A 19,036-nucleotide genomic window follows, 5' to 3' on the forward strand; every position below is an offset into this window, starting at 1 on the left:
GTCAGAGCCAGGCAGAAGAGGGGAGCCGCCTTTAATCTCCATCCTCAGACAGGGGCAGCAGGAGTGTCCAACTGCAGGGCTGTCCCACCCCACGAGAAGATCCAAAAGCAGCTGAGGCCATTCCCTGTCTTGGGGTGGCATGGTCCCCATCCCAGCTCCTCACACCCAGGGGAAGTATCTGGGGACCCCCCCAACCTCCAGGGCTCGGTCTGCAGGAGCTGGGGGTACAGTGCTGTACTGTCAGAAGAGCCCAGTCCCCGAGGCTGCCCACCAACCCTGCCCACGATTCTTCCACCCAGGCTTGGCCCCCTCTCGGAGGAGCAGCAGGTCAGTGCAGGGGGGCTTGACGGAAGAGGATGAGGACGGGAGGAGATGAGGGCCGGGAGCGTCAGGGCCAGGCTGGAAGCAGACCACCAGGCTGGTCTTCAAAGCAGGAAGGCCTTGTCCTCCGACTGCAGCCGGGGCTCCTTGAAAAAGCGGCCCGGGCCTATGAGCTGGCACAGTGCCAGGAGGGCAGCGGCGGCCAGGGCTGCACTCAGCACCGCTGTGGGGAACAGAGCGACAGACAGAGGAGTAAGTGGTGGGTGGAGGAAGCCCACACCCCACTGAGCTCCAGACAGGTGGGGGTGGGGTTCTCAGCCCATGGCTTCCCCCGGCCCTTGCTCCGGGAATGGCTACACCAAGCTCCAGGGGGTGGGGGTGGGGCTGCTCCTCTCACCAGCTGATGCGATGACCCCTAGGGCACTCTGGTTTTCAGACTGGCCCGAGTCCTGGTTTCCCTGGTTCCCGGCATTGCTGACATAGGGGACACTCTCCATGGTCACAGGAGTCGCCGTGGATGTGACATTCCCTCCCTGGAGGGTCTCGGTTGTCCCTGCAAGGAGCTCAAGCATTCAGTAACTGAGGAGGGGGCCCCCAGACCATGGGGTTCCAGGCCCCAGGGGACCCCAGGGCCTTATCTCCACGCAGACTGGGTGGAGGCGGGAGAACTGCCATCCCTAACCGAGTCTTGACAGGAGCCCTGGTGGTGCAGTGGTGAAGCACTCCGCTGGTAACCAAAAGGTAGGCAGTTGGAAGCTACCAGTCACTACGTGGGAGAAAGATAACCACAGTCTACTTTAGTAAAGATTTACAGCCTTGGAAACCCTAGGAGGCAGTCTACTGTGTCCTAAAGGGTCGCTATTGTGCGGAGATAGACTCTATAGCAGTTGGTTTGGTTTCTAACAATGTGTTGCCACTTCCCCCGCCACCACCAGGAACCAAGTACGAGCAGATGCCCGCATCCTCGTTCCCTGCTGGTCACACAGCAGCAGGTGCCCTATCACCAACACCACCACCCCCACGCCAAGGTCCCAGGCACGCACCGCAGCCTTGCTCGTCATCAGCATCAGGGCAGTCCGGGTGGCCGTCACAGCGCCACGTGCGTGGGATACAAACACCGCTCAGCGGGCAACGCAGCTCACCCGCCGCGCAGGGCCGGGGGCTGCAGTTGTGAGGGCTCTTACCCTGGCCACCCGGACAGCCAGTGGGTGGAGGACACCGCCCGTCCTTGGCACACGGCTCGATGCCTGGGGGATCGATCCCTGGGCAATTGGGGGCACAGGGTCAGACTCCAAACGCCAACCGTAGAGGGCCAAGAATTCCCTCAACCCTGCCGCCTGCAAGCCCCACCTCCCCTGCAAGGCCCCGCCCCTGCTCGTTAGCCCCGCCTTATAAGGATTTCCTCTCTGTGAGCCCTCTCTACTAGCTCCACCTTCCTGCAAGCCCACCTTCCTAAGCCCCACCTCTTCTAAAGATGGACACCCACTAATCCCACCCCATTTGCAAACCCCACCCATCCTCATTCCCTACCCCAGCTTGCCGTGTCTGCCAAGGCCCAATCTCCTGAAAGCCCACCCCTTCCACAAGCACCTCGCCTCCTAATAGGGCCCACCTTCCCCACAAGCTCCGCCCCAACATGCCTGGCCCTGCCTCCTTTCCAGCCCCACCCCTGAGGCTTCCTCCAACCACCGCAGCCTGAACCATTAAGGTGCTGCTCCCTACAGGCCCCTCCCCAGCGGCATGGGCCACTCACTGCATTCATCCTCATCGCTGCCATCAGGGCAGTCTTGATCACTGTCGCAGCGCCAGGTGAAGGGCACGCAGTAGCCAACGGTGCGGCACTGGAAGCTGGTGGGCGAGCATGATCCTGTGCTGGGGTCTGCAGGACCAACTAAGTGAGGCCTGGGACTCTAACACCCGAATCCAAGCCCTACTCCAGGTAAACAGGGGGTGGCAGTCTGCCACCACCAGGAGGGCCAGGATCCAAGGCAGAGGAACGACACTGGTACTGTCATTTGCTGAGCACACACTGGTAACACCTGGGCTCACACACCTCGCCCAGGCCCTGCTGGGCAGCTTCTACCATGATTCTTCTACAGAAGAGTACACTAAAGGCAGTAAGGCCAAGGCTACAAAGCTAGCCTCAGTCAGGATTTGAACCCAGGTCCATCTGATCCCAGGGTTACCAGGCTCCAAATGGCCAGAGAGTATCCAATGGGTGATTTTTCAGTGGGTGATTTTTCCGAAGTAGATTGCCAGGCCATTCTTCCAAGGCACCTCTAAGGGGACTCAAACCGCAAACCTTTTTTGGTTAGCAGCAGAGCACGTTAACCATTTGCACCATTCAGAGACTCCCACTCACAACCGGTCCTTAAACTAGTAACCTCTGTGCCCCACGGACTGGACACTCAGTGGAAATCAATGTCATGGCCTCCTTGACCCGTAGCCCAGAGCAATCTGAGGTCCAGACTGAGTCCAGATGCAATCTGGCCCTTTCTGGATTTCGAACATTGAGGCTCAGGCCAATCCAAAAGCCAGAGGGAGTTGTTGAGCTGTTGAACCAGGGTTGGCCTGGTTCCTGGACCAGCAGGATGGAGCCCCAGGGTGGGAGGGAGTGGCCTTTAGGACTTCTTCTGGGTGCAGCAGGACAGACTGCACAGTGGCCCCAGGTCAGTTTATTTCCTCCACCTCTGCCCCTTCACTCACTGGGGCCTCCACTCCCTGACAGCCAGTCCCTCCCCAAGCCTGCAGGTCACCCAACTCCTGAGCTCTGTGGAGTCCAGAAGGGCTGGGGACAGCCCGGAACCCAGCTTCCTTCCCTGCCCACAGGGGTCTGGCAGTCTCCACGCGTGGCTTCCTCCCCAGCCCTAGCCACCTGCAACCCTGAAGCTCTTCACTTTCCCTCCCTGGCCAGCTGGCATGTGTGTCTGTAGAGTGGGCAGCAGGGCAGGGCAGAAGGGCAGTGGGTCAAACAGGGGTTGAACTGACCAGTGAATTTCCCTCCCCACCTCAGTTTCCTCATCTGTAAAAGGGAGTCTGGACCTCAGTGTCCTGAAGGTGGAGACAGCTTATATGTAAAGAGTTTTGCACTCAGTTAACGTGTGTCCCTGAAGGTACCAGGAACATTAAACCTGAAAAGGCAGGGACTTTGGGGTGGGAAATGGCCTAGATATGCTAAGAGGGGGACCCCTCAGAATGGCAAGAAAGTGCGCCAACCTGGGCTCACAGCTGATAGTCAGGGACACCTGTATTTACCGGGAGGCCTCTTTCCCTCCTAGCGGCCTCAAATGGGAGAATTACTGGGAACCTCAGAGAGGTCCCCCTGCTTACAGAACATCATCATTCATCACTTAGGCCGGGGCGAATGTGCCCACAAGGAGATATTAATTTATGGCTCTAGTCTCTCTGTCTCCGTCTCTCTCTCTCCCTCACACACACACACACACACACACACACACACCAGGGCTTGGGGTCACAAACACCTTTCATATTCTAAGACCAGTGGGTGAAGCGGCAAAGATGGGGAGGGGTCGCCAAGGAAACGCAGCCACGTGATCTCAGGCTGGAAGCGAGCGGCGGGCTGGGGCCAGGGCATTTAGAAGGCGTAGCTGCTACAGGAGATGCCTTCCCTGCCAAGTTGGATGAAGGGCAGCTTGCAGGTGACAATAGGAGGCAAGAAAGCAGAAGTGCGGAGTGTCAGCAGGGCCAGGGCATGGCAGTAAAAGGTTAAGGGACGAAGATGGGGGCTAGGACGGAGGCCCCTCATTACCGCCTGCAAAGCGGTGAAGACGTCAAAAGCCACGTGGGGGTGGGGGGAGTGTCCGGGACGGACAGGCGGCGCAGCCAATGGTGAGGCGCTGCTGGCGTGCAGGGGTGGGCCTGAGCTGCCTAAGGGACTGCTGCGGGGGCTCACTTACCTAAGGCTTGAGCCGAAGGCCCAGCCAGGGTCGGAATTGGGATGCGGGCCGGGGTCGGGGCGGCCTCCAGCCCCAGCCCGAGGCCTAGCAGCAGCCGCAACGCTAAGCCCACGGCCGCTGTCCGCCGCGCTCCAGCCCGCGCCATCCTGTCGCACGCTGTGCCGCCCTCGCCGCGCGCCGGCCTCGCTCTTATCCCAGCGCACGCGCGCCCAGCTCACGAGCCCGGCGGGGGGATGTGGGGGGGGGGCGCTGGGCGGAGCCTATTCCTCTGGTCCTGCGGTGCCCCGGGCTACGACTACCGTAAACGTCCGAACACAGGGGAATCTAAAAATGAAAAGCCCTCCTGTTTCTCAAACAAGTTTTTGAAAATGTACGGGGCTCGCTTGAAATTATAAACTATGGGGATGTAAAGGACCTTGTCGGTGACTACTTAAACAATATTTAGCGTTTTTCACACACACTGAGGAGTCCCTTCTGGCGGTGTAAATACCAGAGCTCGCTTGGCGCTAAGGAGAGGGTTGGAGGTTCAGATCTAGCCAGAGGCACCTCAGAGGAAAAGATTGCCTATCTACTACTGACAAATCAGCCACTGAAAATCCTGTGGACCACAGTTCTCTTCTGACACACTTGGCAGACTACCTGAGTCAGAGTCAACTTGATGACAACTAGTAGTGGATGCAGCTTTAGCAGACGTCACTGCCTCAATCCTTCCCTAACTACCCTATTTGAAATTGCAGCCACCCGCCTCGGGCACCCCACACTCCCTCCTTCTTCTGGTGTATACCCCACATACTATATATTTTGCTTCTCTACTTTGGTTTCCCGCTAGAATGTCAGCTCTAGGAGGGTAGGAATGGTGTGCTGATCACTGCTGTATCCCCACTGCCTTGCACCTCAAAATAGAACATGCCAAAAAAAACCACTCATTGTCGTGGAGTCGATTCCAACTCATGGTGACCCCACATGTGCAGAGAAGAACCGCTCCACAGGGTTTTCTTGGCTGCAATGGTTAAATGTTCAGCTGCTAACTGTAAGACTGGCAGTTCAAACCCACTTAGTGGCTCCATGGGAGAAAGGCGTGGCAATCTGCTCCTGTAAAGATTATAGCCTATTACTGATGTGATAGAGCCCGGTGGAACCCCTGAGACTATGGCCCCTAGTTACACTTCAGGCCTGGAATTCAACTCATTCTTGTGGCTCCCAGCCAAATAACAGATAGGCATATAGAGTGAACATTCACATCAGGTAGGGAGAAAAAAAAAAAAAAAAAAAACCTCACTGCTGTCCAGTCGGCAACTCACAGCATCCCCTCCTTGGGTTTCCAAGACAATATCTCTACAGAAGTAAATTGCCCAGTCTTCCTACTGAGGAGTGACTGGTGGGTTTGAACTGCCAGCCTTCTGGTTAGCAGTCAAATGCCTTAGGCACTACACCACCAGAGATACACTCCTTAAAAAGATCAACCATGGGAAATCAGAAGGGCAGTATTTGCACAGGGAGATAACTCTGAGAGCAGGAATGCACAGGAAAGGAGGACACAGGGAAAAGGTAACCACAGGGAGGAAGTGGGAGGAGAGCTGTTACACTGTGGGGATTGCAGTCAATATCATGAAATAAAATGTGTTTGAACCGCTGTATGGAAAATGAAGTTGTTCTGTAAACTTTCACCCAGATGAAATAAAACTCTAGTCCCAGCTTCTCCCCCCAAAAAAAAAAAAAAATTTACAATCTAGAAACTCTATGGGTCAGATATATTGTGTCATACGGGGTTACTATAAATTGAAAATTGACTTGACAGCACCCAACAGCAACAAAAATCACCAGGCCTTTCTTCTGCAGTGCTGCTATGTGGATTTAAACCATCGACCTTTAGGATAGCAGTCAAGGGCAAACTGTGCCAGACAGGGACCTGCTTGACACATAACCCAAACCCGCTGCTGTCAGGCAAATCCAACTCATAGCAACCCGATAGGGCGGAGTAGAACAGCCCCAGTTTCCAAGACTGTAAATCTTGACAGAAGCAGACTGCTTCCTCATCTTTCTCCCACGGAGCGGCTTGTGGGTTAAAACCACTGACCTCTTGGTGGTGGTGGTGGTTGTTATGTGCCATCGAGTCAGCCCCGACTCATAGCGACCCATCCCTGGGTTTCCAAGGTGGTATCACTACGGAAGTAGATTGCTCAACCTTCCTTCCAAGTGGCCGGTGGTTTGAAGCGCCAGCCTTCTGGTTAGCGGTCAAATGCCTTAGGCACTATGCCACCAGAGCTCCTGCCTGACACATAGCAGGCTCTTAATAGTTGTTGAATAAATGAATGAATTAAATGCCCAGCTCCTGGCTTCCTCCCCTCAGGAGGTAGGTATTATTCTTACATGTGTCCTCCTCCTTCTTCAGGAACAAGATCCATGAATCAATCCTAGGGTTTTCCTTTCTCGGTCTCATGCAGTTGGCACATAAAATAGAACCCTTCTGCAGGACCTCTACCCAATCAGGCTGCAGTGTTTTCATCTCGAAAGTATTTCATTTACAGCTCTGCCTTCAGGAGAAGCGCTGAGTATGACTGCCACCAAGATCCATTACAAACCATTGTCCCTTGGCACCAAGGCACGTGTGCAAGTGTTTGCCGTCCCACAAGGTTCCATGGAGCTGCACTACAAATATCCAGGTGTTTACAGCAGGGCTCCATTTGCAGGTGGATGACAGGCTTCGCTGTTGAAAATGTGTGAGGGCTACAGTTAGGTCTCAGTTCCCTAGTGTTGCTGTAACACAATACTGTAAGTGGGTGGGCTTAAAGAACAGAAATTTATTTTCTCACAGTTTTGAAGATTAAAAGTCCAAGTCAGGGTCTAGGCCCTGTTGATTCCTTCCTTGTTAGTTGCCCTGAAGGAGCTCTAGTAACATAGTGCCTAAGGCATCTGACTTCTAACCAGAAGGTTGGTGGTTCAAACCCAACAGCCACTCTGCAGAAGCAAGACTGGGCATCTACTTCCGTAAAAGATACACCACCTCGGAAACCCAATAGGGGTCACTATGAGTCGGAATGGACTCCACAGCAGTGGGTTTGGGATTGGTTTGGTTGCCCTGGGCATTGCTGGGTTCTTGCTGATCTTCAGAGGCCATCTGTCTACCCCACTATGTGCATGTTTATCTCTGTGACTAATCTGTTCTTCGAATAATTCAGAGATGATTCGATTTAGAACACACCCTACTTGGTTATGACTAATTAGCACAACGAAGAAAAACCCTATCTCCGAACAGGACTACATCAATAGGAATGTTGTTGTTAGGTGCCACTGAATCAATTCTGAGTCACAGCAACCCCATGTCCAACAGAACAAAACACTGCCTGGTCCTGTGCCATCCCCACAATCCTTGGTACACCTGAGCCCACTGTTGCAGCCACTGTGTCAATCCATCTAATTGAGGGTCTTCCCATTTTTCAAGTCAGTTGACCAAGTATGATATTCTTCTCCAGAGACTGGTCCCTTCTGACCACATGACCAAAGCAGATGAGACCAACTCTGGCCCTCACTTCTAAGGAGCATTCTGGCTCCACTTCTTCCAGGAAAGATTTGTTTCATCTTCTGGAAGTCCATGGTACTTTCAGTATTCTTTGCCAACATCACAACTCAAAAGCATCAACTCTTCTTCGGTCTTCCTTATTCATTGTCCAACTTTCACATGTGTATGAGGCAAATGAAAATACTATGGCTTGGGTTAGGTGCATTTTATTCTTCAAAGTGACATCTTTGCTCTTTAACACTTAAAATGTTTTTTTTTTTTTTTTTTTTTTTATTAGGATTTGGGTGAAGATTTACAGAGTAAATTCACTTTTCATACAGCAGTTCACATATACTTTGTCTCATGTCATTGACCAAAATTTACAATGCAGCAGCTCCCCTCCCACTTCCTCCCCATAGTTACCTCCTCCCAGTGTCCATCCCTTCATACTCTTCGAGAGGCCCATTTTCTGCCAACCCTGTATATGATCTTGGATACACTCTCCATTTAGACATACATAATTGTTTAGCTTGTTCACCCATCTATCCGTCCCTATACCCATATTTGCTTTCATTAACAACTCAGTATTGTATTTACAAAGGGGTTCATATTTGTTGTTTGTAATGCCCATGTAACTCTCTCTGTCTTTCTCATCCTCAATGCTGCCATATTGGTCACTCACATTTGGTACATTGCCCTTCTCTTCACCCAAATCAATATTTATCTCTATCTATCTAACAGCATCCCCTCCCCTTCCCTCCCACCCCTGGTAACCAACAAAGAAAATGTCCTCCAATATATAAACATTTCCTTAACTACACTTAAAATGTTTTTTGCAGCAGATTTGCCCAATGAAATATGACATGATTTCTTGACTGCTACTTCCATGGGTAGGAGCTCTGGTGGCATAGCGCCTAAGGCATTTGACTGCTAACCAGAAGGCTGGTGGTTCAAAGCCACCAGCCACTCCTCGGAAGGAAGGTTGGGCAATCTACTTCTGTAGTGATACTGCCTCGGAAACCCAAGGAGGGCTCGCAGTGAGTCGGATCTGACTCGACAGCAGCGAGTTTGTTTTTTTACTTCCATGGGTACTGATAGTGGATCCAAGTAAAATGAAATCTGACAACTTCAATCTTTTCTCCATTTATCGTGATGTGGTTTATTGGTCCAGTTGTGAGGATTTTCCTTTTATTTATATTCAGGTGTAATCCATACAGAAGACTATACCCTTTGATCTTCATCAGTTGATCTTCATCAGTGCTTCAACTCATCTTCATTCAGCAAGCAAGGTTGTGTCATCTGCATATCACAGGTTCTTAATGAGTCTTCCTCCAATCCTGATGCCAAGTTTTCCTTCATAGAGTCCAGCTTCTTGGATTATTTTTTCAGTATACAGATTGAATAGGGGTCAACAGCAGCAGGGGTTAGGATTCCAGCACTTATTTTCTGTGTGTGAGGAGCACGATTCAAGCCCTAACAAGTTATTTTTGGAGTGTATCTATCCTTTCCACAACCTAAAGAGAAGGGGTAAGAAACCAAAACCTGTTGCTGTCGTCAGACATGGCATCTGTGTGTTACAGAGCAGAACTGCTACATAAGGTTTTCTTGGCTGTAGTCTTTATGCAAAGATTGCCAGGCCTTTCTTCCATAGTGCCAGTATGTGGGTTTGAACCACCAAACTTTAGGTAAGCAGCCGATCACACCAAGGATGTTCAGGGGATGAGGGGCAGTGGAAATGCTGGCAGATGGGTGCCTTTGAGGCTCAGGATCTTAGTAAGAGAAGCATCTGGGGTCCAAGGATAAAAACTGAAGCCATGGATTTTCAGAGGTGACATGTAGCAGCTGAGTGAGACAACTCAGCTCTCAGGAAGCCAGAGCAAGCTCTTAGTTTCTCTGGGCCCGTTTTTCCTCTGTTGAGGGTGTAGGTATGACATTAGTTTGATAACATCAGTGACTAGCTCCCAGGGTTTACTTGGAAATTAGAGAAGTTCATGGACACAAAGTGCTCACAACAGCACACAGGAAGTTCCCACTCCCCTTTCACTCTATTCCAAGTCCATGGCATAAACTTTATTCAGAAACCTTCCATGGCATATCTTGCTTGGGGTCTCTTCAGGACTGTCTTCCTTGTGGCTTCTGCACATCCTGTCCCAGGACACACCCTGCTTTTCCCTGCTGATCTATCTTTGGAACCTGACTCATCCTTTGCCCCAACCAGAATGCCACTTCCTCCAGGAAGGCTTCCCCAAATACTTCAGGCCCCAGGGCTTTCTCCCCAGTGAGCTTTTAACCTTTGTAACATCCACTTGGGCCACTTAAACATCCTGCCTAGGACTGTGACCTTGTTCTGTATCACTCTGAGCTTTCAGATAAGCAGCAGAGCTAGAGAGAATTCTGGGTGCCCAGACCTCTAACCATACCCCCTCCTCGGTGGTCAGATCGAGAAATCTATGATTATGTGCCATGCAGGGAGCCGTGTAGCCCCTGGAGTATAACATCGCAGGGTCCCTCTCCTACAGTGCATCATGGGGCACGTTTGTGGAAAAGTCTCCACTCTGACCGGACAGCCTTCGGAGCCCTGGGGACCAGCACCCCATGGAACTGTTCCTGTTGTTTGCCGTGTTTTGAGCAATAAACGGCTTTCATTCGCTGATACTGTATACGTATCAAATGTGTACCACCTTACAGGACTTGAGCAACAAAGCTCCCACAGAAGGGTTGATGCCACTGGCTGGGTCATCGTCCTAGCCATTCATTTTGTGGCTGCATGGGATTTCACGTGGTCTCTAGAACCTGTGTGTCAACACAGTAGTCTCAGCTCTCTTATGCCCCACCAGGTCTGGCCCACCGCATGGTACAGGTTGATCCTTACTTATTGAAGGGGTATGGGCTTCTTCCTGGGTGCACTATACCACACCCCCACTTTAAGGTAGTGCTCACACGGCTCCCACATCACACTAGGCAAGTCCTTTTCCACTTTCCCTCTCTCCTCAGCCCTCCTTCCTTCCACCAGCTAACTCTGCCTACCCCCTCAGCCCCTGGCATTAAGGTCCTGGCTCAGGCCAGTTTCCCTGTGGGTTTCCCTTCCCCCGCACTGGCCTCTCCTGACCACGGGCTGCCACCTCTGCTGAGCAGCTGGCAGCCAGGATCAGGCCAGCAATTGGTAAGGTTGTAACAATTGCTGGTGACTGTCCCCAGAAGCAACAGCTGGTGACTCTCTAACTAAGCCCACTGCTCTGACACCCCCCTCCCACCTGGTCTCGCCATCTGTGCTCTCCAGAGTCCAGAGGTTCTGGAACCCAAGTGCTGGGAAGGGGTCACCCACTCGCAGTGCTCTCATGGGGAGAGCCAGTCCTTCAGAAAGGGCCAGTACTATGGACTGAACCATGTTCCCCAGCCCTGGCCCCTGTACCTGTAGATGGGATGGTCTGGAAATACATCAAGGCTGTTCTCTTGTTAATGACATCACACCAGAGTAGGGTGGGTCCTAAACCTAATCACTTGTAAGTTACAAAGAGCAGAACTGACAGAGACCCACCTAGGAGAAGACATGCTACCAAGGCAGACACACAAGAGATGTACCTACAAGCCCAGGAAAAAATCGCTAGCAGCTACTAAGAGCTGAAACAGATAAAGGATCGACCCCCAGAGCCCCACCCTGAATTCACACTTCCAGTCTTCAGAACTGTGAGAAAACCAATTTCTGTACTTTAAAGACACTCACTTTTCTTTTGTTGTTGATAGCACTAGGTGACTAAGACCAAAAAAAATACCCAAACCCACTGCCATCAAGTTAGTTCCAATTTATAGGGACTTCCACTGGGTTTCTGAGGTGATAAACCTTAATGGAAATAGACTGCCCAGTCTTCCTTCCTTAGAGTGTCTGGTAGGTTTGAACCTCCAGCCTTCTGGGTTAGCTGTCATATGCCTTAGGCACTGCGCTACCAGAGCTCCTTGGTGACTAAAACACCCCTCAACATCTAACCCAGCACCAAGGACGGCATGTCACCTGGACTATGAGTATGCCTCCCTGGGGGCGGGCAGATTCGGGCAGTCAGCACTAACTGCACCATAACTGCAAAGAAGCCACCAGTTGTTTAAAAAATGAAAACAGAAGTGATCGTGGATCTCAATATATTTGTCATAAATTAGGTCACGTTCTCCCCGGAGGGGATCACAGGAGGCGAGGAAGCACAGCCAGGCGCCCAAGGGGTAGGGTCAAAGGTAGGGTTGGTCCTGGGACAGTTCCCACTGCTTTATCGGAGGGGCCGGTGTCACTGCCTTCTTCTCGGTGGCTGCCCCTGAGCTGAGGAAGAAAAGACTGTAGTTAGGGTTGGGGCCAAGTTTTCAGAGGGCAGCATGGCAGGCTCAGAGAGAGGTCACATCTGCCCCGATACACATTGCTAAGACTGTGCGGACCTGGAGGACTGTGTGTGGGGAGTTCCAGAGTGGCCAGACCCCTCCTGGGCCCCACCAGTGGGGTTTCTCAACGGGTCCACCAACTCTCTGCTAGGAGCTGCCAGGCCCCCTTTCTGCCCAAAGTCTGCCCAGACTCCTGGGCCCAGAGTCCAGGTGTGATGAGCTGGGATTCTTCGCCAGCACCCACCCATCTACAGTCCCCAGGCTGGATGAGACAACCCCTCCCCACTTCCACCAGCCTGAGCACCCAGGTCAAACATGCCCACTGTTCATGTAATAGCATGCCAGGCCCAGGAATGGACGTGGGCCTCGCCTTCAGTCTAGCGGGGCTGAGCCTCATCAGCTGCCGTCAATTCTGACTCATGGCGACCCCCCAGGGTTCCCAAGGCCATAAATCTTCATGGAAGCAGACTGTCTCATCATTCTCTCAAGGTGCAGCTGGTGGGTTCAAACAGCTGACCTGGTTAGCAGCCCAACGCCTTAACCAGAACTTCTCAGTGTGGCTGAGAGCCAGTATGACATTTAAAGATACACTGTGGGGTCCAGGATTGGCCAAGGAGACACAGCCAGGCAATCCAAGCGCAAGCCCCATCTCCTCCCTGAGCTCTAAGTGGGGGGTGTGGGCAGATTCAGGGCTGAGGCAGCACCCCAGGAGCAGAAGTTCCACCCTCCTGCCCTCCCAGGAGCCTCCAGGAGGTGAACAAGGCAGAAGGCAGCCTGCCTAAGACTCATCAGGATTGAGGGTGGTGGGGGAAGGGGAGAGTGGTTTGTCACACTCTGGTCTAGATGCAGGGGAATGAGATGGTCACAAGGACTCAAAAAAGGAAAAAAATCCCAAACCTACTGCTGCTCATTTGGGTCCAAGCGGTTGCAACCCCACGTATTACAGAGCAAAACTGCTCCATAGGGTTTTCTTGGCTGTCACCTTTGCAGGAGCAGATTGCCAAGCCTTTTTTCCAAGTCACTGCTGGGTGGATTCGTACCGCCAGCCTTCAGGTTAGCAGTCAGGTGCAAACGTCTGTGCCACCCAGGGACCTTCAAGGACTACTACACTGAGCTGACTATGCAGCAGGCCTCAGCCTCATCATCTTAGAAACCGCATCACACTGCAGTTCTTCCACCCTCATGCCACAGATGAAGAAACTGAGGAGGAAGAGGGCTGAGGGCCTGGCTCTATGGTGGCTCAGCTGGGAGGGCCAAGACATCCCTGTAGGGCTGGGCAAACGGCCTGGCAGACCTGCTCCTGCTGCCTGCCGGCTGCGAGACCCAGGCAACTCAGTCTCTTGGAGCCTCGGTTTCCTTACTGCCACAGAGGCTGTCCCCACCTGACTTGTGGAGTGATGGGGGAGTGGGCATTGTAATACTGTGCTGGAATCCTTTCTACAAGCTTACAAACATCAATTATGAGGATCAACCCTCAACCAACTCTCTGAGGCAGATACTATTATTGCCCCCATTTAATTAAGACAATATTTTTGAGGCTGTAAATCTAAAGTTCAGATGGGCCTGAGATTTATACAATTCCAAGAGCCCTCGACTGCCTCTGAGTCAATTCTGACTCATGGTGAACACACGTGCGTCAGAGTAGACCTGGGCTCCACAGGGTTTTTGATGGCTGAGTTTTCAGAAGCAGGTCACCAGGCCTTTCTTTTGAGGCACCTCTAGGTGGACTCAAACCTCCCACCTTTCAGTTACCAGTCTATACCCCTCAGGGATTCTTTAAGAACACAAAATCACAAATACAGTAGAACCCAGGCCTTTCCTGGGGAGAGGGCTTAAGCGCCATTTCTTTGCAGTAAACCCTGCCCTAGGCTGGGCCGGATTAGACGGTGCCCAGAAGCAACGCCCGTAGATAAACAGGTGCCTTCAAGGCACCCTTTCCACAGTCAGAGAGAAAGGGCCATGTGAGGAGGGTGAGGGAGTTAGGGGGCATGAAGTCAGGTCCTCACCTCTCTGCTGGCTTTCCTGACACCAGCGCCTTCTGGGAGGACATGATGACCGAGGGGGGGACGGCTTCCCGGCGACCATCACGTGTGCAATAGTAATTGTTGGAGAGCTTGTGGCTGGGACCCACAGGGAGCTTGGGAGGAGGCTGAGTTCTATGGAGAGAGAACACTGGCATTGAAGCAAACCGACAGTCTCCATCACTGCACTGTCATGTGGCACATGGGCCTATCACCTCAATCACAACCACTGGGATGGGACACTGCAGGCCAAGGGTGTCCCTTGGTGGGCTATACTATGCATGTATGCTTAGGGAGGGGTCCAGGGCTCAGAAGCAGCTGGTAACCTCAGCTCTGGATGGAAGGTGCTACTGGAAGGGAAGGGCCAGGTCTGTCCCATCCCAGGATTCCAACCTGCTCTGAGTGTGATGAGTACGAAGGCTCTTTTTGGGACCTCTCAGGAACTGAGAAGGCCCAGACTGCACATTCAGGCCTGCTCCAGGCTCCCATGGTCAAGCATGGCAGCTGGCCTCACCTCCACCTGCAGGTGCTCAGGAAACATGGGCAGAGCACAAGGCTCCATCCACCACGTAGCCATGAATACTTCAGCAACAGCTCCAGACTTAGTCCACAGCAAAGGGCCTGTATTTCCTGTTATGTCAGGAACTCTCTGGGCACCCTGCTGGGATCAAGGCTTCCTCCTCAGAGAGCTGGGGCTCAGGCCTCTGCAATTCCCTGCCACTATGGAGTCAAGACACCAGGACTCCTGCAGCCAGAGTGGGGCCAAAAGGAGTTCCACCCTGGCTCAGACCCAGCGAATCCCTGGGCTGGACTGACAAAGAAGTCTGAGGCCTTGAGAGGAAATGCTAGCCTCAAAACAAAATACTAGCCAGAGGAGCTATCCTGGAAAACACAGCGAAAGAGGCGGGCAGAGAAGGTAGAGAAAATCATAAAAAGCTCAGGTTTGCATCAAAATATGATTATACCCAACTTTTATGTCTCTTAATATTTTAGCCAAGATTTAAGTTTTCTTAAAACAAGCAATTGTCATTGCATTGAAAAATAAGAATAATGAAAACTTTAAGATTAATATATTGTGTGGGTCAGAATCTGCTTAACTCTTGACGTACACAGGCAACTGCCTAGGTAGCCTGAGCTTCCTGCATTTGGCACAAGTAAATCCAGCTGCTATGGAGTCAGTTCTGACTCATGGCGACCCCATGTGTGTCAAGAGTAGAACCGTGCTCCATAGGGTTTTCAATGTCTGATTTTTCACAGGCAGCGTGCCACATCTTTCTTCTGAGGCACCGCTGGGAGGACTCAAACCACCAACCTTTTGGTTAGCAGCCAAGAGAATTCTTCGCTCTAACACAAAGAACCAGTGCCCCACAGCAAAAGGTGCCCCAATGAATCATGAGAGGCTGTTACCCTAAAGAAATTTTACAAACCTTTACCTCAACAAGCCCTTGTACTTTTCATCCAACCACCCTGATAGAAAAGCAATTCTTCCAATACTTCAATTTGGAATTAGTTACAACATGCAGGCATTCACATAAATTTGGCTATTTTAATGCTTTTTTCTTTCCTTCCATGCTAACAACTCTCACAGATTGCCTCACCTCTGCTTAATCTTTTGATCTCACATACCCCTATCCAGTCCCTGGGTCGTACAAACGGTTAACGCATGCCCAGCTGCTAACCAACAGGCTGGAGTTTCAAATCTACCCAGTGGTAGCCTGGAGGAAAGGCCTGGTGATTCACTTCCAAAAAACCAGCCATTGAAAACTCCACGGGGCACAGTTCTCCTGACACACAGGGGGTCACCATGAGTTAGAGTCACTCCAACAGTTGGTACCAGTACTGCTATGGGTCTCCACCCGTTGTGTTTCGGCCACCATGGCCTCCTCTCTACTTCTAGCTCCGTCCAGCCTCAGGGTCTTGGAGTTCACTGTTCCCCCTGCCCAGTATGCTTTTTCAATATTCACCCTATGATTAACTCCTTCTCATCATGAAGGTCTAACTCAAATGTCAGCCCCTGAAAATGGAGGTGCCCTGGCCACCTGACCACCCCCCAGCTCACCCTCCTTCCCAGCATTTTGTCTACACAGCATTCCAGAACAATGGTACTCCTAGTGTTTGTTTCTGTTTCTCTCTCCACTGGGTATAGATTGCAAGAAAGCAATGTGGATCCAACTGTCCTTGTTCACAATGCTATCCTGAAGGTGGAGGGCCTGACAGAGAGTTGATGAACAAGTCACTTTTGGACATAAGTGTGAAATCACTTGGAATCCACAACCCAGCTATGCCACTTCCTCATTTCTGAGTGACTTTAGGCAAATTGTTTCGTCTCTCCGAGTCTCAAGGTTTTTTTTTTTTTTCCGTCTGTAATTTGAGGATGACAATTGTTAACTGCCGGGGCCACACTGAGTAATGCAAAGCTACTCATGATTCCCACTCAGAACGCACACGCAGTCCACCCACGTTAAAAGCTGACAGGGAGCTGGCGTAGGATCTGGGTCCGGGGTCTAAGCGGGCACGGATTTTGTTTTTGGTAGAAAATGGAAAGGAGAGAGCCGGGAGCTGGGCAGCGGGCCGGGCCTGCTCACCGCTTGGAGATCTCCTGGTAGCGCAGCTGCAGCTTCGCCTGCAGGTTTTGCTGTAGGAGGAGAGTAAGGTCAGGCTACATGCACCCCCAGGGAGGAGAGGTTCGGGGAAAAGGAAGTCCTGGGATGGGTCGATGGGGACAGGGAGATGGGCCCTGGACATGAAGAGGAAAACCGCGGGCCGGGGCCACAAGATCCGAGACAAAAGCTGGGGCTGGGGAGGTCCTAGCCCTAAGTCTTCCCCGGTCAAGGCAGGGACAAGGGCTGAAGGTATGAACGAGCGAGTCCCCGGGCTGAAGGAGACCCTGGGCTGGGCAAGGGTCACGGCCCAGGAAATATCTAAGACCGGAGGAGGGGCTCCCAGACTAGAGGGATACCCCCGAAAGTCCTCAGACGCGCAGGTGGTAGGCTGAGTAGTAGGGTGGGTCTGAAAATCACGGAGCCCACAACCCCTTCGGCGCTGCCCTGTCCGCCCCGCGCACCCCGGATGTCCAATTCCTCAGCCTCTGGATAAAGCGAGTGGCCGACGCCATATCCCCTCTGCGCTGAAGGGCGCCGGTGACGTCTTTACCGCAGGGCCTGATGGGGAGGTGCCGCGTGATCTCGCGAGGGCAGGAGGAGGCGGGGCTGGGGGTCATATAAAAGGTCTCCTCGAAGCACGTGACCTCTCTCCGCCAGACCGCCGCCGTGCCGCCATTATGGACACCAGCCGCGTGCAACCTATCAAACTTGCCAGAGTGAGACGGGGTTCTGGATTTGAGGGTCGGGGTGACGAATAAGGGTGTAGGGGGTCCGGATGGGACAGGTCTGATCCTAGCTTCTTTCCGTCAGGTCACCAAGGTGCTGGGTAGGACTGGCTCGCAGGGACAGTGCACGCAGGTGAGCGGGTGGGGGCGCCCCGACTACCTCCAGGGGCCCAATCTTGATAGCCCTCTCCATACCCCAGGCCCGGCCAGCTGACATCTGAGGACCGATCGTCCCTTTGCCCTGAGCCTCTGGGAGGCGTCGAGCCCTCAACAGCCCCAGCCATCCAGGGTCCGCGCTCCCACGACTCGTCCCGGAGTCCTGGGACCCTTCCGGCCGCGGTCCGAGCCCCGACGCAGCCTCCAAGTCCCAGTAACTCCCCACCCCGCGGTGCCCATCCTCGGCCCGCCCTCACTCCTCCCTCTTCCCCCGGCGGGGCCGTAGGTGCGTGTGGAGTTCATGGACGACACGAGCCGCTCCATCATCCGCAACGTGAAAGGCCCGGTGCGCGAGGGCGACGTGCTCACCCTTTTGGAGTCAGAGCGAGAGGCCCGGAGGCTTCGCTGAGGCTACTGCCGGTGGGTGCAGGACTGGGATGAGGGAGCAGAGGGCAGGCCCTTGTGGACTATTGGCTAGCGGAGGGAAAGCTTCGCTAAGCCCAGGGGTAGGGGAGAGGGCCTTGGCAGTTTCTGCTGAAACTGACACCGGGAGAGGCTTAGCCTGGGGCCACTGTTAAACATTTGGCCAATACGATCAGTGGTGAGAACCAGCCTGTCCGTGGGAGAAAAGACCTGGCAATCTGATTGTGTAAAGATCACAGCCCAGAAAACCGTATGGGGCAGTTTTACTCTGCTATGTAGGTTCCCTATGAAATGATACACAATAGGGTCTGTCTAAAGGGCAGTGGCCTGAGTTCTCATGCTTGGATCTGTTTACAGGTCCTGGATGTCTTGCTGACTACTTGGCCAATAGGATGATCTACAATTGTCAATAAAGCGTTTATGTTGTATGTAAATGGGATTCCTTTCTGTGTTGCCAGACTTAAAAAAAAACCCAAACTCACCAGATTAGGGTTGCAGTAAGTATACAATACTACTGTGTGGCCCCCAGGTGGTGACTTTGGAAATCTAGAGGGAGGAGTATCCTCTGATGGGACATTTTCCTTTTTTTAAAAGCTGTTATGATTTTTTTAAAACAACAGTAAATATATATGCCTACCACGCATCTGTCAGTGTGTCCTGCTGTGGTGGTTTGTGTGTTGCTATGATGGTGAAAACCGTGCCATCAGTACCAGTGATTGTGAAAATGGCATGGGACTGTTCTTTGGTACATGGGGTCATGAGTCGGAACTGACTTGACAGCAATTGATGACACATATGTGTTTAATGTTTTTTTTAAAATGTATACAGTTCAGTGACAATCATATTCTTTATATTCTTTTTTGAGAAGGAAGCATCCATGTGTCTCTGTGACCCCAAACAAGACACAGTCTTAGTAAGGATGTTTTATTAAGAAAGAGGACAGGGGATGGGGAACCAGGGGCTGTCAGCCTGCCCCCACCACGGGTCCAGGGTGAGCCCTTCACCAACA

General features: G+C 52.4%; 2 protein-coding genes across 2 annotated transcripts; both read right to left on the reverse strand.

Annotated features, from left to right (window-relative positions):
* Positions 1 to 425: 425 nt before the first annotated feature.
* Positions 426 to 4,383, reverse strand: CD320 (CD320 molecule). The gene is made up of 5 exons (XM_042782678.1): positions 4,239 to 4,383; positions 2,075 to 2,200; positions 1,365 to 1,583; positions 719 to 874; positions 426 to 544 (listed from the first exon to the last, which is right to left on the reverse strand). Exons 1-5 carry the CDS (start codon positions 4,381 to 4,383, stop codon positions 426 to 428), a joined length of 765 nt encoding a protein of 254 aa, XP_042638612.1.
* A 7,572-nt stretch (positions 4,384 to 11,955) lies between these two features.
* NDUFA7 (NADH:ubiquinone oxidoreductase subunit A7) lies at positions 11,956 to 17,247 on the reverse strand. Its single transcript, XM_007953685.1, has 4 exons — positions 17,185 to 17,247; positions 16,706 to 16,755; positions 14,106 to 14,255; positions 11,956 to 12,043 (listed from the first exon to the last, which is right to left on the reverse strand). Exons 1-4 carry the CDS (start codon positions 17,233 to 17,235, stop codon positions 11,956 to 11,958), a joined length of 339 nt encoding a protein of 112 aa, XP_007951876.1. The 5' UTR covers positions 17,236 to 17,247.
* Between the last annotated feature and the right edge of the window lie 1,789 nt (positions 17,248 to 19,036).

This window comes from Orycteropus afer, unplaced genomic scaffold (assembly GCF_000298275.1).
Source record: "Orycteropus afer afer isolate SDZICR_OR568_19922 unplaced genomic scaffold, OryAfe1.0 scaffold00405, whole genome shotgun sequence".
Taxonomy (NCBI): domain Eukaryota; kingdom Metazoa; phylum Chordata; class Mammalia; order Tubulidentata; family Orycteropodidae; genus Orycteropus; species Orycteropus afer.